This window comes from Phalaenopsis equestris, unplaced genomic scaffold (genome assembly GCF_001263595.1).
Source record: "Phalaenopsis equestris unplaced genomic scaffold, ASM126359v1 Scaffold000202, whole genome shotgun sequence".
Classification (NCBI taxonomy): Eukaryota; Viridiplantae; Streptophyta; class Magnoliopsida; order Asparagales; family Orchidaceae; genus Phalaenopsis; species Phalaenopsis equestris.
Window position 1 is genome coordinate 3025486 of NW_018164644.1, and position 17631 is coordinate 3043116.

General features: G+C 35.8%; 1 protein-coding gene across 5 annotated transcripts in view; it reads left to right on the forward strand.

Annotated features, from left to right (window-relative positions):
* LOC110022777 (ATP-dependent DNA helicase SRS2-like protein At4g25120) overlaps positions 1-17631 on the forward strand; it is a 109379-nt gene that overhangs the window by 15162 nt on the left and 76586 nt on the right. For all 5 annotated transcript variants that reach the window (XM_020721879.1, XM_020721881.1, XM_020721882.1 and 2 more), the window contains exon 15: positions 13499-13565. In XM_020721879.1, the coding sequence (XP_020577538.1) occupies positions 13499-13565 (67 nt within the window). The remainder of the gene's footprint in view (positions 1-13498; positions 13566-17631) is intronic.

The following is a 17631-nucleotide window of genomic DNA, read 5'->3' on the forward strand; positions in this document are numbered from 1 at the left end:
TTGCTATATAGGGAGCAAGGACTAGATTTGGATGCCCTAAATGAACCTTTCAAAATACTTGGTTTGATTATGATAGGTGAGAACTTTTTGTCCTGTAGTTGTGTAAAAAATGGGCAATAGGATGAGAAAAAGGATTGATGTTGCCGACCCCACTTAGTGGGACGAAGGCTTGTTGTTGTTGTGTAATGGGAGAAAAAGCAAGTATGCAAACTCTTATTTAGGGGATTTGGCAGTGCAGTTGACACATCTTCTCATTACTAAATTGAAGGTAAGTTCATTTTCTAAATGTGACAATTTTTAAAGATCAAATTTAATTGTAATCCAAATCTTGTTCAGGGCTTAATTAGGAAATGTTGTTCTATGTTGTGCCATTATGTGCCATGCTTTATAGTGATGTGATATTTTTATTGAGTAAAGTAATGGTTGTCGAGTGTATTTGTTATTAATGTCACTGTAGGCTTCAAAAATTTGTGCTTCTTCTTCCATTGAATGATGAGAAAGTCTTTTGTTATTAATTCTGGAGAAATATCAAAATTTGATTAGAAGAAATTTAAGACGCCGTCTAGAGATTTCAACGTCAGTTTGACATTTAAAAAATATATTCTATAAAAATTAAAAAAATTTGTGTTCTTCTCGAGTTGGTTCATATTTTAGTTTAGATTTTTGTCAGCTTCCATCGCATTCTCAGCATTCAAATTTTGACGTTTAGGATAACGTCAGAGCAATTATGAGTATTGTTTAATTGAAAGATTTAGACAATTCAACTTATTTAGCATGTCTTTTAAGGCATGATTTTTAAAAATTCAAGGCAATTTAAATCTGCACAGCATTTTTAAAGCGTATGATCAAATTGGATAACGTCATAGCAATTGTGAGTATTTTTCAATTGAAAGATTTAGACAATTCAACTTATTTAGCATGTCTTTTAAGGCATGATTTTTAAAAATTCAAGGAAATCTAAATATGCACAGCATTTTCAGCATGTGGTCGGAACACATGCATGTATTTTATTTTGATAATATGAGCATTTCTTGAAATATTGGAACAATACATGCGTAAATTTTGATGCATTTGTATGATGTAATCACACTATTCAATGCCGTTGCAGGGTATAATCATACTTATTTTAAAATGCTTTGCTTGTCACCTCATGATGAGTGTATGCATCTTAATATACTTGCACAATGCACTTCACAATTTTCAATGCTTCTGTAAGTGGCCTATGCTCGCATTTTGATGTATTGGAAAGATTGTCTCATGAAATACACCCATATATTGAAAACATTTAGATTGGTCAAACACACACTTTTAAAGTAATTTGCACTTTACGAGACTTACACAAATCTCAAGGCTTTTGCACATTTTTTGAGATTGTATATTTGAGTTGAAAGTGACCTTGAAGATCTTGAAGTTCTTAAATCATCTTGATTTTTGAATGCTTGCACAAACAATTAATCATCAAATTTCATGCAAAAAAACATTTTGAGCTTGAAAATTTGCCTTCTAGCTGCTTGTGTATCGCTTTGTGGATCTAATGGCGTAGAAGAGCTAGTAGGAATTTTTTCGGGCATCGGAAGATTTGACTATTTTTAGAGGAGGTGGGAACTCATTTATCACAATTTGGTTTATGATTTGAAGGGGTTGGGAGTTTGATTGTTATAGGGAAGTTTCACTCGAGTTGTAAGTGAATTTTTTCAAATGATAATTCCTTTGTTCTTGTTTTTTTAAGCTTCCTTTTTAAAGGCCAACATTCTATGCCATAGAGTATTTCATGTCTTAGCAGCGTCGTATGAAAATTTCTTTGTAGTATTAGCGATATTTTGTTATCATACAATAGGCTCGATGCATTCCTCTACTTTAACCAACCAACTTGAATTCTACTATTAAAATCCCCATCTATATCACCTTCACTTTGAACGATAACTCAATGCATTCCTCAACTTCAACCAACCAACGTGAATTCTACAAATTATAACATCCCCATCTATATCACCATCATTTTAAACAATAGACCCGATGCATTCCTCCACTTAAACTAGTCAACATGAATTCTACAATCAGCCCCCATGTTTATCACCATCACTTTGAACTATAGACCCGATACATTCCTCTACTTCAATGAATTAACGTGAATTCTACAAATAACATTTCCATCTATATCACCGTCACTTTGAACAATATAACTGATGCATTACTCCACTACTTCAACCAACCAACTTGAATCCTACTAATAACATTCCCATCTAAATTGACATCTCTTTGAACAATTGATCAGTTGCATTATTCCACTACTTCAACCAACCAACTTGAATTCTACTTGTAGCATCCCCATCTAGATTCTCGTACATACCACTCAATACTTTTGTAAATACATAGCTAACACTTAAATTTCAATGCATATGGAGATTTGCATACATACCATAGAAATTTTATGTATATACATACCTAACAGCTAAACTTTAAATCTTACATACATACCAAAAAGTTAGAAGGAAAAAAATGGGGCAAATAACATTTACATTTCTCGATCGGTTATAGAACCGAGAGAGAGGGGCGACGCTGTCGGCTAGTGCGAGGCGACCCTTGACAACGAGGTATTGGGAGAGGGTTTTGGTGTCGTGAGAGGGAGGAGGGGAGATGTGAGTGTTTCGGGGGCACACAAAGTATAAAATGAAATGGAGGGCGCGGGGTGGGTATTTTAGTTCTCTTACGTCAGATTTTTCGTTTACTTTGTGTTGGCTTTGTTTGAGGCTTTTAAGTGAATCTTTAACGTCGATTTATTTGAAATTTTGCTACTATAAAATTTGTCTTTTGCAAATTTCGTTTACCGTAAATTTTATCTACTCTAAATTTTGCCGTCGTGGAATAGTCTTTTGCATTGAATAATTAGAAGCAAATCCGACATAAATTCCGCCACAGATAACATCAATTAATTTTCGTAGTGTAATAATCACAAATTCGACATAAATATCAGCCTAAAAAATTTCCGACGCAAATATCTGATCATTATTTAAACTTCTTTTGCAGTGGTACTGGCAGCAAGACAATCTACATTGTTGAGCCATTGCTAGTTACACTAAAGTATATTAGACTAGTATTGAGATTCAACTGAATGTTAGGTGTGGAGTCCGATTGGAGCACCCATTAGCAGCAGGTAGGCTTACTTTCTCGCAGACAGTGTTACCGGGGTATTGGCGCTTAAGCGCTCATTGGGTGTTCGCAGTATGAGCAAGTGGAAATTCTCTGCCCATTTTGGCCTCTTAGGCACCCATGTGGGTGCTTAAGCTCTCACTTTTATCACTGGGGCGCTAGCTACCCGAGAGCTCGGTGCGTAGAACAATTTGTGACGGGATTACAGTTTTTAATCCCGATTTCAAGCTTTTTTGTTGAGTTTTGCTGTTTCTTCTTCTATATTCTTTGGCAAGCATCCTGGTGAAGGTGATGAGTGTCGAAGAGGTGGATTTCGATGATGTGGCGTGATTTTTTTTGCCGGATTTAAGAGGGAAGATTGTTGACGCAAATCCTGTAAGTTTCTTCGTTTGAATGTGGAGAAGAATGTGTGTCATTTGTAAAACTTTTTGAATTATATAGTGAAATTTTTGGTGGTGTGGCTCTGTGATTTTTTCCCATTCTCAGGTTTTCCACGTAAAATTTTCACGTGTTTTTCTGATTGCTTTGATTATACTTTTGTTTTTATTTTTTTTGTTTCAAATTTTTTTCGAATCCTGAGACCATATTTCGAGACGAAATTAAAAGGAGACTTTTGTAGTAGTTTATTTAACAAACACGTATCAGAGCAGGCGGAGGAGATTCAATTTGAGTGAGAGCAATGATCGAAGAAGCAATGTTCAAGGTGGAGAAGCTCAATGGGATGAGCTTCATATTCGGGAAGATGAAAGTGGAGGATTTGCTGTATTAGAAAAGATTATACTTGCAACTGCAAGGAATTATAATGTAAACTGAATCTATATCTATGGAGGAATGAGAAGTGTTGGATCGAACAACACTAGGTTTGATGAGGTTGACACTTTCCCCATATGTTGCGTTCAACATTATAAATGAGAAAACTAGATGGATCTCACGACGACACTGGCCATGGTTTATGAAAAACCTTTCATTTTTAATAATTTTCTGATGAAGAAATTATTCATTATGAAGAAGGTGGAGGATAATTCAGTGGCAGCACATCTCAATAACTTCAACATTGTGACGAGCTAGTGGTGTTCTGTTGGGATCAAGTTTGATGATGAGGTCAGAGCACCGATGATACCATCTTCATTGACGGAAAACTAGGATGATTTTGTAACGACAGTGAGTAATTCAGATGACATCGTGAGTCTGATGCTGAATGGAGAGGTTCCTAGAAAAGCAGCGAATAATGAATCTTGAGGTTCTACGTTTAATGCTGGTAACAGGGGAAGAAATCTGGGCAGTGATACATGCAGAGGCAGATCAAAGCTCAAGAAAGGAAAACGCAAGTCAAGCAGTGGAGTATGTTTGAAGTACGGTAAGAATCAGCATTTCAAAAAGGACTGCAAAGCTCCAAGGAATGCTGGTGGAAGATACGAAAATAATCTTTCTACTAATGTCTCCACAGGTGAAATCCAAAATGTTTCCTGGTGTTATCCCTAGTCAGCACTGAATCCTGGATAGTAGATTTAGGTGCCGCTTTTCATGTTTGCCCCAATAAAGATGTCTTTAAAAACGACACACAAGAGTGATGTAGGAAAAGTTTTTTTGGGAGATAATAAAGCCTGCATTATTGGAAAGGTCAGCGTTTATATCAAGTTGTCGAATGGAGATATTTGGAAGTTTACTGAAGTCAGATATTTTGCTAGCTTGAATAGAAATCTTTTCTCTGTCAGCCAACTAATAAAGTCAGGACTTGTAACTACTTTCACAGGTGATTCGTGGGTGATTGGGGGGCATTGGTGATGACTCGAGGCAACGTTAAAGACACGCTTTATCTGATCATTGAAATGTCCAATTTTTTGGATGTGATTGGAACGAGGGTGAATACAGGTCTGTGGCACCGAAGACTTGGTAGTATGAGCGAGAAATACATGAAGTCTCTATTTTCAAAGAATAAGCATCAAAGAGGTCTGAGATCAGTTGATCTGGATTTCTGTGAAAATTGTATTTATGACAAATAGAAGAAAGTTTCTTTCTCTGGAGTTAGTGCATACTGACGTATGAGGTCTTACTCCAATTCAGTTCATTGGAGGTTCTCACTATTTTGTCACATTCATGATGACCAGGCGAGAAAGATATGAGTTTATCTCTTCAAGCATAATCTGATGTATTTGAAGTCTTATTGAAATGGAAGGCCAGGAAAGAAAATGAAACAAGCTTGAAGCTAAAGTATCTCAGATCAGATAATGGGGGTGAGTACCATGATCAGATTTTTGGAATTTCTGTGCTGTAGAGGGATTCAAGCATGAGTTCACTGTCTCAAGGATACCATAGCAGAATGATGTAGCGAGCACATGAGTAGAACAATCACAGAGCGTGTTAGAAGCATGAGCGAGGGGGTGTAAACAAACCGAACACGAAAGAACAGAGCTAGTGTTCGTGTTCGGTTCGTTTGAAATTTAGTTTGTTTGAAATAAGCTTGTGTTTGAAATTATTCATGAAGTTACTGTTCGTGTTCGGTTCGATTTGTTCGAAATTAGTTCGAATTGTGTTCGAATCCTTTGAATTGTTCGAATTGTTTGAATCGTTTGAAATTGTTCAAATTTATTTATATTTTTTGAATATTTAAATAGACAACAACTTAATTATTAATTCTCAAATTACCAAAAAACAATAAATAACATCTAAAACTAAATCAAAACTTCAACAAAAGCATCCATTCATCATTAGCTATTACATCCAAATAAAAAATAAACCCAATAGTTGAAACCAAATTGAGTCATACAATGCCATGTTACAAATAAAATGCTCTTATTTAACGAAACATATCTACTTTACAAATTTCAACAGTCCAAACGTTACATTATCGTCTGTTTTGTCAAAAATTTCTCAATTTCCGAAGCTCAATCAGCACAACCAAAAATCACAAAGCCAAACACCAAAAAAGAAAGAAAGAAATAAATTCAAAAAAGAGGAAAAAAGACAAACTGTCCTGTTTGGAAATCACCATGATATATTTCAAGACCCATCGAGTCTGTGTCGTAAAGGATGAATGGAAACCAGGCAAGCTGCATAGAGATTATCCAAATCAATAAGATTTATGAGCAAAAAAAAAGGGGGGCATTTACATAGATATCAAGCAATTATGCATTTAGATATATAAAACCTAAACATTACTTCTTTTCATGCATTGGTAGGGCAGCATGTATGTAAAAATTGAAGTTTATGTGTTAGATATGCAAGTTCATTTAAATTGAGTGGTATGTATGTAAATATCTAAAAAAAAGCTGATCTTTTGTGATCCGGACAGCAGTAATGCTCAATAAGTTACCCAGGTAAGAGAAGTCACAATAAGCACTGAGGGCTTTCCAGCAGGTAAGCTTTTAAGCCTTTTGAAAATAGAAAATATTGCAGAACTTCCCTGTGCTGCTTCAGATGGTTCCAACTCACATTGTGGAACTTATTTCGCTACGAACAGGGTCACTGCTGAGCAAATGAGAAGGAAAACCTGAAAGAACAAGAAATTAGCTCCAAAGTTGAAACAACTACCGAAATAGCTTCTGAATAATGGCTATGTCTAGTATTGTAAAGCTTGGATCTGACACCAACAAAATCATCGCTAATTTTGACAAGTTAGACACCTGTGTCAATTCTAAGAATGTATAACGAATAATGATGATATATAGGGCTGTCAAAAATTTGCTTTGTGGATTTGGCCTAGAGATCAAGAAGAAATTCGACTGCTTTTATTTTTAACAGAGCCAAAATCAAAAGAAACTAACCAATCCCAACTCAAATCGAGCCTGAAATAAGCTAGGCTTAGATTGAACCAAGCTAGCTCAAAATTGGATCAAAATGTTACAAACATACTTATGCATGTATCTATACACTATATATGCATTTTTATCAGGCTTACATTAAGCAATGATATATGGCTAATGTAATGGCTGACAAATGTAACATATTTTTGACAATAGGACAACCAACTCAAAAAAATCCACTGCTACTAGTGTGAATAGTGAGATAACACTTATTACTTGTTAGTTGTTAACCAACTTCTATGTCAAGGATATTTCCAAATGATCCAAAAAAAGACTCATTAAAATTTAAAAAAAAAGGTAAGCAAGGCCAAAATTTCACTTCAACTGTAAGTGTCACATAAGCTGCAATTAAAGTCCTTGATCGTTCACCCACTAAGGAGATGCAACTTCTTGCCAAAATATCACTCTTTTTGCCAAAACTTCATAAACATTAAAATCAACAATGTATAATAAGAAATATTACCATGATTTTAAGAATGTAGTAAAAAATAATATTTTGTATAGGTTTTATGACTAAAATGACCATTTAAAATGGCTCCGTGTAATAGTCAGAGGACTATTTTGTCATTACTCAAAAAAAAATCTATGTTCCTACTTAAAGGATAAATGGAACTTTTATGATTGAAGAGAAATAGCAACAAGGCTAAAAAAAATCTGATCTAGAGGCAATAAACGAATCACAACAAAAATGCCGAAACATGTTTGAAAGTAATGCTTAAGTCTATATGACTCGCAACACAGTTACACAAGTGCATAATAGCCCAAGCAGAGCTTAGTGCTTACAAAAAAAGCTGATCTGTAGTCAATATGAAGACAAACATATCTACAGTCTACTCCAAAAAACTTCAAACCCTATGTTTCACTCAAAAAAATTAATCAAACATAAATATTGTTTTGAAAATTTAAGCTGAGGCAAACTTGAAAATAAATATGAAATATTAAAGAAAATATACTCAAAGATGACGCCTCGGTAGCTTTACAAGCAACCAAGCAAGAATATCGAGCACTGAAGCAAGAATACCGAGAAGTCGATCGAACGCCAACTCGCCGAGGACAAATATACTCTATGGAAGACAAATAGAAGTAGAGATTAGAAAACAAACACAATCATTCAACCCTCTGCTCTCGACGAGAGAAAGCTTTTCGCGATTTTGAGACGAAGAGAAGGAGAGACAGCCGAAACCGAAAGCTTTCGAGAGGGGAAAGGCCGAAAGGGATGCCGAAGTGCAGAAAAGTCGAACAGTAACACATGGTTAGGGCTTAGGATTTTCTACAAGTTAGTTTGTATATGTTAATATATATAAATAATATATTATATTAATTATATATCTTATATTTTATAAATATATAATATATATATTACTAATACAGTTTATTATTATTATATTATTAATAATTTATTATATCTTATAATTTTATAATTATTTTAAATTATTTTATATTTCAAATTATAACGATTCAAACACGAACAAACGCATCACTGTTTGTGTTTGGTTCCTTTAACAAGTCGAACGAAAAAAATTATTCGTTTATGTTTCGTTTGCTTATCGAACGAATTGAACACGAACTGTTCGTGAACAACGAGCTTTTTTGACAGCCCTAAATGATACTGCATGCAGGCTTGCCAAAAATTGTTTTGGACTAAAGCAGTAAACACTGCAGTTTGTTTGATCAACAGTTGTTTATTTGATCAAATTCAATTTTTTTTAATTTGATAAATTTTTAGAGTATAAATTATCTTTTAAAAATATAATAAATTTTTTATATATAATTATTTTAAATTATTTTATATTTCGAACAACAACGATTCAAACACGAACGAACACATCTGTTCGTGTTTGATTTCTTTAACAAATCTCGTTTGCTTATCGAACGAATCGAACACGATCTCCTTGGTGAACCAAACATGAACTGTTCGCGAACGAGCTTTTTTTATAGCTCTAAATGATACTGCATGCAGACTTGCGAAAACAATTTTGGGCTAAAACAGTAAATATTACAATTTATTTGATCAATCGCAGTCCATCAGACCTTTGGAGAAAGACTTATTTGAAGAAACCTAGAATGACAAAAAAATATCTCTATTCCTTTTAAGAGTATTTGGATTTTCTGCATATGTGCATGTTGATGCAAGTCTAGGAGCATGATTGACTCAAACTCTATCAAGTACACCTTTATTGGATATAACTTAGATGAGCTTGGGTACTAATTTTGGGATTATCAGAATCAGATATTCATCAAAAGCAAGGGCGTCACTTTCAACAAAATGGAGATGTACAAGCATAAAATCAGAACAAATGACAGTTTGTCAGAAATAAGAAGTGCTTAACCAGAGTTCTTTGAGGAAGCCACTCAAGTTATTCTTCTTCTTTGCACTATTTATTATTAATTGGTAGTGCTGAACCAGAGTTCTTTGTGGAAGCCACTCAAGTTAAAGACTTAAGGGAGTGGGAGCTCGTCATGGATGAAAAATTGCAATCTTTGGAGTTAAATCAGATTTGGGATTTGACGTTATTACAAAATGACAAAAGATCATTGTACAACAAGTGGGTCTACAATGTGAAAGAGGAGTCAGATGGTAGCATGCGCTACAAGACAAGACTTGTTGTGAAGGGTTTCCAACAGAAGGAAGGAATGGATTACATAGAAATCTTCTCCCCAGTGGTGAAGGTGACGACTGTCAGGGTTATGCTGAGTCTGACAACAATGGAAGATCTACATCTGGAGCAGTTGGATGTAAAACAACTTTTTTACATGAAGATCTGGAGGAGTTATACATGGTGCAACCACATGGTTACAAGGTCCTAGACAAAGGTGGTTTGGTTTGCAGATGGAAGAAGAGTCCTATGAATTGAAACAAACCCCGATGCAGTGGTACAAGAGGTTTGAGAAGTTTATGTTAGACAATGTGTACATGAAATGCCATACAGACCAATGTTTTTTCATCGAACATTCGGGTAACTATTATATTTTGCTTATTTTGTATGTGGATGACAAGTTGATTGCTTGTGCAGATATAGAGAAAATCAATGACTTGTTAAAACAGTTATCAAGTGAGTTTGAGATGAATGATTTATGTCCAACCAAGAATATCGTCGGAATGAGAATCAACAGAGACACGAGTGCAATAACACTTATATTGTCTCAAGCAGAGTATGTTGAAAAGATTCAACATTGGTTCAAAATGAGTGAGGCGAAACCAATTTGTACTCTCTTAAGTAGTCACTTCAAACTCTTTAAGAAGCTATAACGAAACTTCGAAGTAGTGCAAGCATAGATGGTGAGAACTCCATATGCTTCAGTAGTGGGAAGTTTGATGTATGCGATGATTTGTACCGGACCAGATGTTGCATAAGCAGTGAGTGGTCAGCTAGTACGTAGAAAATCCAGATAGACATCTTTAAGAGGCGATAAATTGAATTCTCAGGCATTTGAGAGGAACAATTAACAGGGTGCTTTGTTATGGAAATGCAAGGATTAGTCTATAGAGATTCATTGATTCAAATATGGTAGGAGATGTGGACAGTAAGAGAAGTACAACAGAGTAAATCTTTACATTGGAGAACACAACAATGAGTTGTTTTTTTAAATCGCAGAAGATCGTTGCACTTTCAACTATGGAAGTCGAATATGTTGTTATTGCTGATGCTAGCAAGGAAATGATTTGACTGTAGAATTTCATGGCAAAATTGGGCAAGGAGCATGGAATTATAAACCTCTACAGTGATAGTATGTGTGTGATTCATCTTGCTAAGAACACTGTTTTTCATTCCAGTGCGAAACACATCCAGCTCCTGTATCATTTCATTCGATTTCTTCTAGAAGTAGATAGTTATTTCTGGAAATGATACATGCAACTGAAAATTCTGCGGATATGTTGACGAAGGAGGTCACTATTGAGAAACTAAAGCTGTGCTCGACTTCAGTTGAGTTTCATGAATGTTGAGACCAGGGGGAGCCACACAATGGTACGTGATCACAATACGTGACTATGAAGACGATTCAAATGTCGGTGCAGGTATGTAGGACTGGACTCGGTGCTATTAGTCTCTAAATTGGAGATTGTTAGGTGTGGAGTTTGATTGCGGCACCCATGAGCAGTAGGTAGGTTGGCTTTCTCAGTAATTGTGGTGCCGGGCTATGGGCACTCAAGTGCCCATTAAGTGTTTCTAGGCCAAGCAAGTGGAAATTCTGCGCCCATTCTGTGCGCTTAGCCGCCCAATGTGGGTGCTTAGGTGTTGGGGGCACTAGCTACCCGAGAGCTCGGCTCCTAGGCTCCAAGTCTGGGTGCCTAGGCGCTCAGAACAGTTAGTGACAAGATTACTATTTTTAATCTTGATTTCAAGATTTTTTATTGAGCGCCGCTGTTTCTTTCTTTTGTATTCTTTGACAAGCATACTAGTGAAGGTGAGGAGTGTCAAAGAGGTGGATTTCGATGATTTGATATGATTTTTCCGTCGTATCTAAGGTGGAAGATTGTTAGTGCAAGTCCTGTAAGTTTCTTTGTATGAGTGTGAAGAAGAAAATTGTGTGAGTCTTTTGTAACTTTCTGAATTATATAGTGGAATTTGTGGTGGTGTGGCTTCCTGGTTTTTTCCAATTCTCGGGTTTTTCCACGTAAAATCATTGTGTTTTTTTCTGATTGCTTTGATAGTGCTTCTGTGTTTATATATCTTTTTTTGTTCTGGTTTTCTCGAATTCTATGATCATTTTCCCTGGTGAATTTAAAAAGTTGATTCTTTTGCAATAGTTTTCTTATTACCATAGGTCAGATTCTTAGTCCCACGTGGATATGTGATTTGTGTGAGATATGTTCTGTAAGGACATAAAGACACGTTAAGGGCATTTGAGATTTACATGGCAATTTTGCGTCTCCATTTGACTTCTAGTACATTTCTCCTGTTTGGTTCGGGGTATGATTTTTTAGTATTTCGGCAACAACACATGTTAGATTGACTTTGAGGAGTTGACGATCACTTTTGGAGATTTACATGTTGTATTAGGGGTCTCAATTTTTGTCAAAGAGATGAATGCCCACATCAGAAAGTGATTAACTTATTATTTATTCTATCATTTGGTAGGATATCAATGTCGACGAGGAGGGTTTGATTCTCTCAACTGTAGTAATACATAGATGGTTAAATTATTCATTTTATATTAATAAGTGTATAAATATTAAGAAAACATTTTTTAGCTTAATAATAGTGAATACTTGATCAATTTAATTTGTAATTAGAGAAAATTTTGCTACCTGGCATAACTAATAAGGCTAATTAATTTTTTTAATTAATTAAAACCTAATTTATTTGGCTTTTTAATTAATGAATGAATTAAAAATAAGAAATTTAAGTCTACTAAAAACTGTTCGAGTATTTAGATGACTAATTAATCTTTAATTGTCCTATCAGTTAGTGTACTGTAATGTTAAAATTATTGACTTCTTCGTAGTATTCTATGCTAAGTAAATTCTTAAGTATTCATGTGTGCCCCCTTGGAATAATTTTTTATCCTGATAATCACTTCACGTATTTTATTTGTTAATTCATCTTTTTAGACTAATTAGACTAATTGGACTAGTTTATCCCTAATTAAGCTAATTGATAAGATTAGTTTTTTTATTTTTTCGTTATTGGTTATCTCTTATTTAAATTGCCTAAATTATTTTTGTAATGAAATAGTTCATCTTTTGTAAATATTTAACATGTAATATGCCATGATTAATGAGATGTCGAGGTTATTTTTGTCCTAAATGTGAAAAAGTGAAAGTTACCTGAAAGTGCATTTCTAGAAAGGAAATCCAATTATTGCGAAATTTTTTATTTTTTTATTTTGGACTTTGCTAGAGTTAATATGTTGATCACAGGAGCTGGAGTATCCTTTACCAGACATAAAAAAATTTATTCCATTATGAAATAGTAAAACTTGACAGCAGAAATCATTGCCAAATGGTGCCAAAACTTTCAATAGTTGGAAGTAAAATGAAAGTTTTAGGTCGTAGTTGATTAGGCACGACCATATTTTGAAGGGGAATTTGCATGCATACCACACAAATCTCATGTATTTACATATCTAAAATATAAAGTTTGATATTTACAAATATAACAATTTAGTGCAATGCTCACATTATATCCTCTTCATGAAAAAGTGTATTCACTTTTTTAAAAAAATAGTAATAGTGGCATATTGATGTGATATTTATAGATATATTAAATTTTAATCTTTAGATATGTAAATACATAAGAATTATTTGGTATCTTTGTAAATTCCTTAATTTAAATCCTTCAAGGTTAGCATTTCTATTGTCTTTTTTATAATTGTTTTTTTGTCTACATATCAAGTTTATTGATGCTTTTTTAGCCTTTGATTATATTAATACCTCGAGGTCTCCTCAATAGCTTGTGATTATCTTATAAACTTCATTTGTTCAGTAAATGGACTCAACAAATTATATTTCTTGAGTTTGAAGTAATAAACAAGGGACAATGCTGACTGCATGGTATCTTAAAAAATATGCATGAGTGATCTTTTCCTTCTATTGGTATTAGGGCTCAACTCACCCAAGGCCGCAGAGTTTTGTCCACACTTGACATGCTATCAGAGCTTGTTAGAAAGGTGCAAATATCATATCTTCAATTTTAATTTTCTTTTGCACAATGTTTATCACCTCGGATTTAACCTTTCATATTTAACCATTTAGAAAATTTAAATTATTTATAACTTCTTTTGCCACTTTTGGAAGATATCAGATTATTGAATTGTGGAAATAAAGATGATTATATTTTATTTGGTGTTTTTCTTTTTCTTCCCGGCTCTTTAAAGCTATTTAGTGATGATTTTAGCACTTAGAATTATTGCGAAGAGAATTATTATGTTATACAATAGATGTTTAGTATTTTTCTTGCTATTAAATTTTGCATTCCCCATTTTTTCTTTTGCAACTTTAGAATGTTCATTGTAGGCTTTCGTTTAAATAGACATGTATAGATGGCTCGTAGCGTATTTTTTTTCTAATATGATTTAGCTATCTTAGCTTGAAATTAGGTGTATTTGTATTATTGTATATTAAATTTTGCTTTTCAGCATTCGTATCTAGACAGGTAGTTTGCTGGTCACTTGGCTTTTCATTACGTTATTTGATCAAGTAACAAAGTAATTTCAAAGGCAACTGAAGAGCTAATTAAGAAGTTAATTTTAACTGAATTACGAGCGCTGATAGGAAGTATGCGCTTGCACAAACTTATTGTCACAATATTGTAACTTTTATAATATTGCAGCCCACCCCTACTCCTTTCCTTTTTCGCTTCCCTCCTATTCCCTTTTCATTTCTATGATTCTCCTATGTTACTCCTTGCCTATTCTATGCCCTTCTTTTTCTATTTCTTCTTCTGATTCTTGCCTATTCTATATACTAATCCTTATTATAAATATGTTGTTCATAGAATTAGGGTACAGTTTTGATTATCCCAAATTTTGGTTTGCTGCCTTTGAGGCGTTCTTTTCTGAGGGCTGTATCCGATGACGAGGAGGTGCTCTGACTGTAACTCGTCCAGGGTGGTGACCGTCTATAAGGGTCTGGCTGGTTCTCCTTCTTTATTTCGACCCTACCGAGATATTTATCCTTCAAACTCCACATCGCAACCCGCTGCGTCATCTTCTGGGTGTTGTCCACCCTCCCGGTTTCGGGTGCTGTCCATCCTCTAGGTTGTTGTCCAGATCACCCTCCTCTTCTTCCAGTAGTTGTCCACTCTCCTGGTCAATGTCCAAATTTCCGTCCTCATCTTGCAATCACAGCCCACCTTTCCCTGCAACCTGCCATCAACCTGTCAGCAACCCTACGTCTACGACACTACCGCACCCCCCTTCCTTTCAATCGGACCTACCGCCTTCCTCTTGAGAGAGCCTTTTATGTGTTTTTATCAGCTTATTTCTTATTTTGTGTTGTTTTATTCTTGTTGGAGTTAGTCTTCATTGGCATTTAATAGTTTGCATGTTGGTGTTTTTCTATTTTGAGAGTCATCGTTGTATTTTCTTTGAATTCAAAAATAAAATTGTCGTTCGGTTGTAATTTGGGTTGATTATGGTATCATGTGGTATTAGAGCTAACTTAACTCTTGTCCTATCTTAGGGTTTCCTTGCATCCGCCCCTACCCAAGTCACCTCGACCAAAATTTTTTTCCTATTCTCAAATCCTTGCCAAATTTTGACTAACCATAATATCCTCTTTGCTGATTTTTTAAATCAACAACCGCAACTTAGTTTTCTTACACTCTTTTTCACCTCACAATCCTAAAACTTAGCCATGCCACTAAAGAGATACTTGCTTGAGCCTCACCAGGAGGAGATACAACGAGAGATCCGCTGACTTTAGCGGAGGCTTGCAAATAATGAGGTTGAAATCCTGGGGGAGATGTCCCTCAACCGAGATCTAGAAAGTCAAATGAGAGCCATAGACGAGGAATTGAGTCCCTCTATTAGGACTTTATTGATGCAGAAGATCGACCACGATGTTGTGGAATAGAATATTAGAGAAGGTCGAGAGAAGAGGTAACATATGTAACGCGAGAGATGCTGGGAATGAAGTTAGAGGTCTAGAACCAGTTCCTACCAGCTTACTACTGAAAAAATATGCAAACTCTTGTTTCAGAAGTGGAGAGACCACTTCACCGGGCGACCACCACGTCTTATAGGCAGTGCTTAATCTTAGGATCTTACAGTTAGATTACATGTAGAAGAATATCCAAACTGACCTCGTCAGAGAAAAAACTGAGTTAAAGTGGAGAACATGTAAAACCAATCCGTATTTCTAATTTTGTCCCAGCCAGGAAGTGTTGCTAGTGCCACAAATTTGGGCATGTTGAATCAAACTGCACAACTAGTGCGGCGATCTGTTTTACGGAGGAGGGTGTTTTTCATAGATTATGTAATAATACAGTAGACACTTAAGATGGTGAGGACATGAAGGCAGAGGACCAATTTTCAGTTGAAGAGATAAACGATGATCCGAAAGATGTCAACTTCAAAGTGAATTCTCAATTTTTCAGCCAACGAGGAAGAAACATGATTAATTCCAGTTGATCCCAAGAAAGAGATTCCAGCTGAGGTAATAACAACTGTTCTAGAAGATAGTAACTCTGATGTAACGAGCATTCATAGTGCTTCAAACTAGCATTTTACAGGCATTGAGAGGAATATCGGCAGGAATCACCTTGGATGTCCAAAAGGGTCATGAATTTGAGAAGCGGACATTGGATACAGTTCCACCACAAATAAAAGAAATGCAGATATATACCCCTTTCTTGTGTTATCCTTACGAAGAAAGGTCCAACATGTCAGAAGTAGGGTTATTTCGTTCCATGTCGGGAATATTATGTGACATTCAAAAGTTTTTTTTTCTGTTTAGCATGGTACTTATCGTCTGATGTCTGGATAGGAGAGATGAACCTTAGCCTTGTAATGGGCCTGAGGAACTTGATGGTGATGAAAATTCTTCAGTTGGATTCAAGTGTTATCGATGAAAAAGATGTCTCTCTTTAGTGGTTGTTAGTGAGAGGGGTGCATCCTGCCATAGATTTAACTCGAGTTGATTTCTCCTCACACGCTGGTTTATCAGGTACATTTGGCTGATTGCGAGGAATGGAATAAACAATTTACAAATAAGATGACTCGACGTCTGATTCGTGAAAACACTCGTCTATCTACGGTGTCAGCTCAGGTTGTGCCAAACGAGAACAGATAATTACTCTACCGGAATGTGTTGTGGAATGACAACACCTATATAATCAACCTCGTAGTAGATTGAAATATCTCTGCTATCATCAATGTGACAAACTTGACTTTTTGCTGTAAGGAACCAAAAACTTCGACGAATGAAGTTAATACTTTCTAAACCCCGGGAGATTGATGCGGGAGCTTACCGTCGCAGTACTTTAGAAGCTAAAATACCACGATCCAGCACTTTCCTTTTTCCTTTTTCGCTTCGTTCTTATTCCCTTTCCTCTTCTATTATTTTTCTATGTTACTCCTTGCCTATTCTATGCTCTTGCTTTTTTATCTCTTTCTTATTATGATCCCAACCTATTCTATTTATTAATTCCTATTTTAAATGTGTTGTTGGTAGTGCTAGGGATTAGTTTTGATTATCTCAGATTTCAGCTTGCTGCATTTGAGGCTTTTTTTCCTTTTTGAGGGCTGTATCCGACGGCGAGGAGGTGCTCCGGTTGTAACTCGTCCAAGGTAGTGACTGGCTCCAAGGATCCGGGTGGTGTTGTGGCTATGACTCGACCCCGTTGATATATTTATCCTTCCAATGCCCCATCGCAACCCACTGTCGTCATCTTCCGAGTGTTGTCCACTCTTCAAGTTGCTTTCCATACCACCATCATTAACTTCTACGTGCTGTTCACTCTCTAATTTGCTCTCTTGGCAGCCGTCGCCATCTTTCGGGCGATGTTCATGCTCCAGATTGCTGTCCAGACGTTGTCTTCATCTTCTTGTCACTGTCTACCCTCTAGGTCGCTGTCCAGGCCTCCGTCATCATCTTCTGGTCGCTGCCCACCTTCCCTTGCACCCTGCCAGTAGCCTTATGCCTTTCCGGTTCCCTCCGACACTACCACACCCCCTTCCTTTCCAGTCAGATCTGCTGCCCTCCTCTTGAGAGAACCATATGTGTCTCTATGGT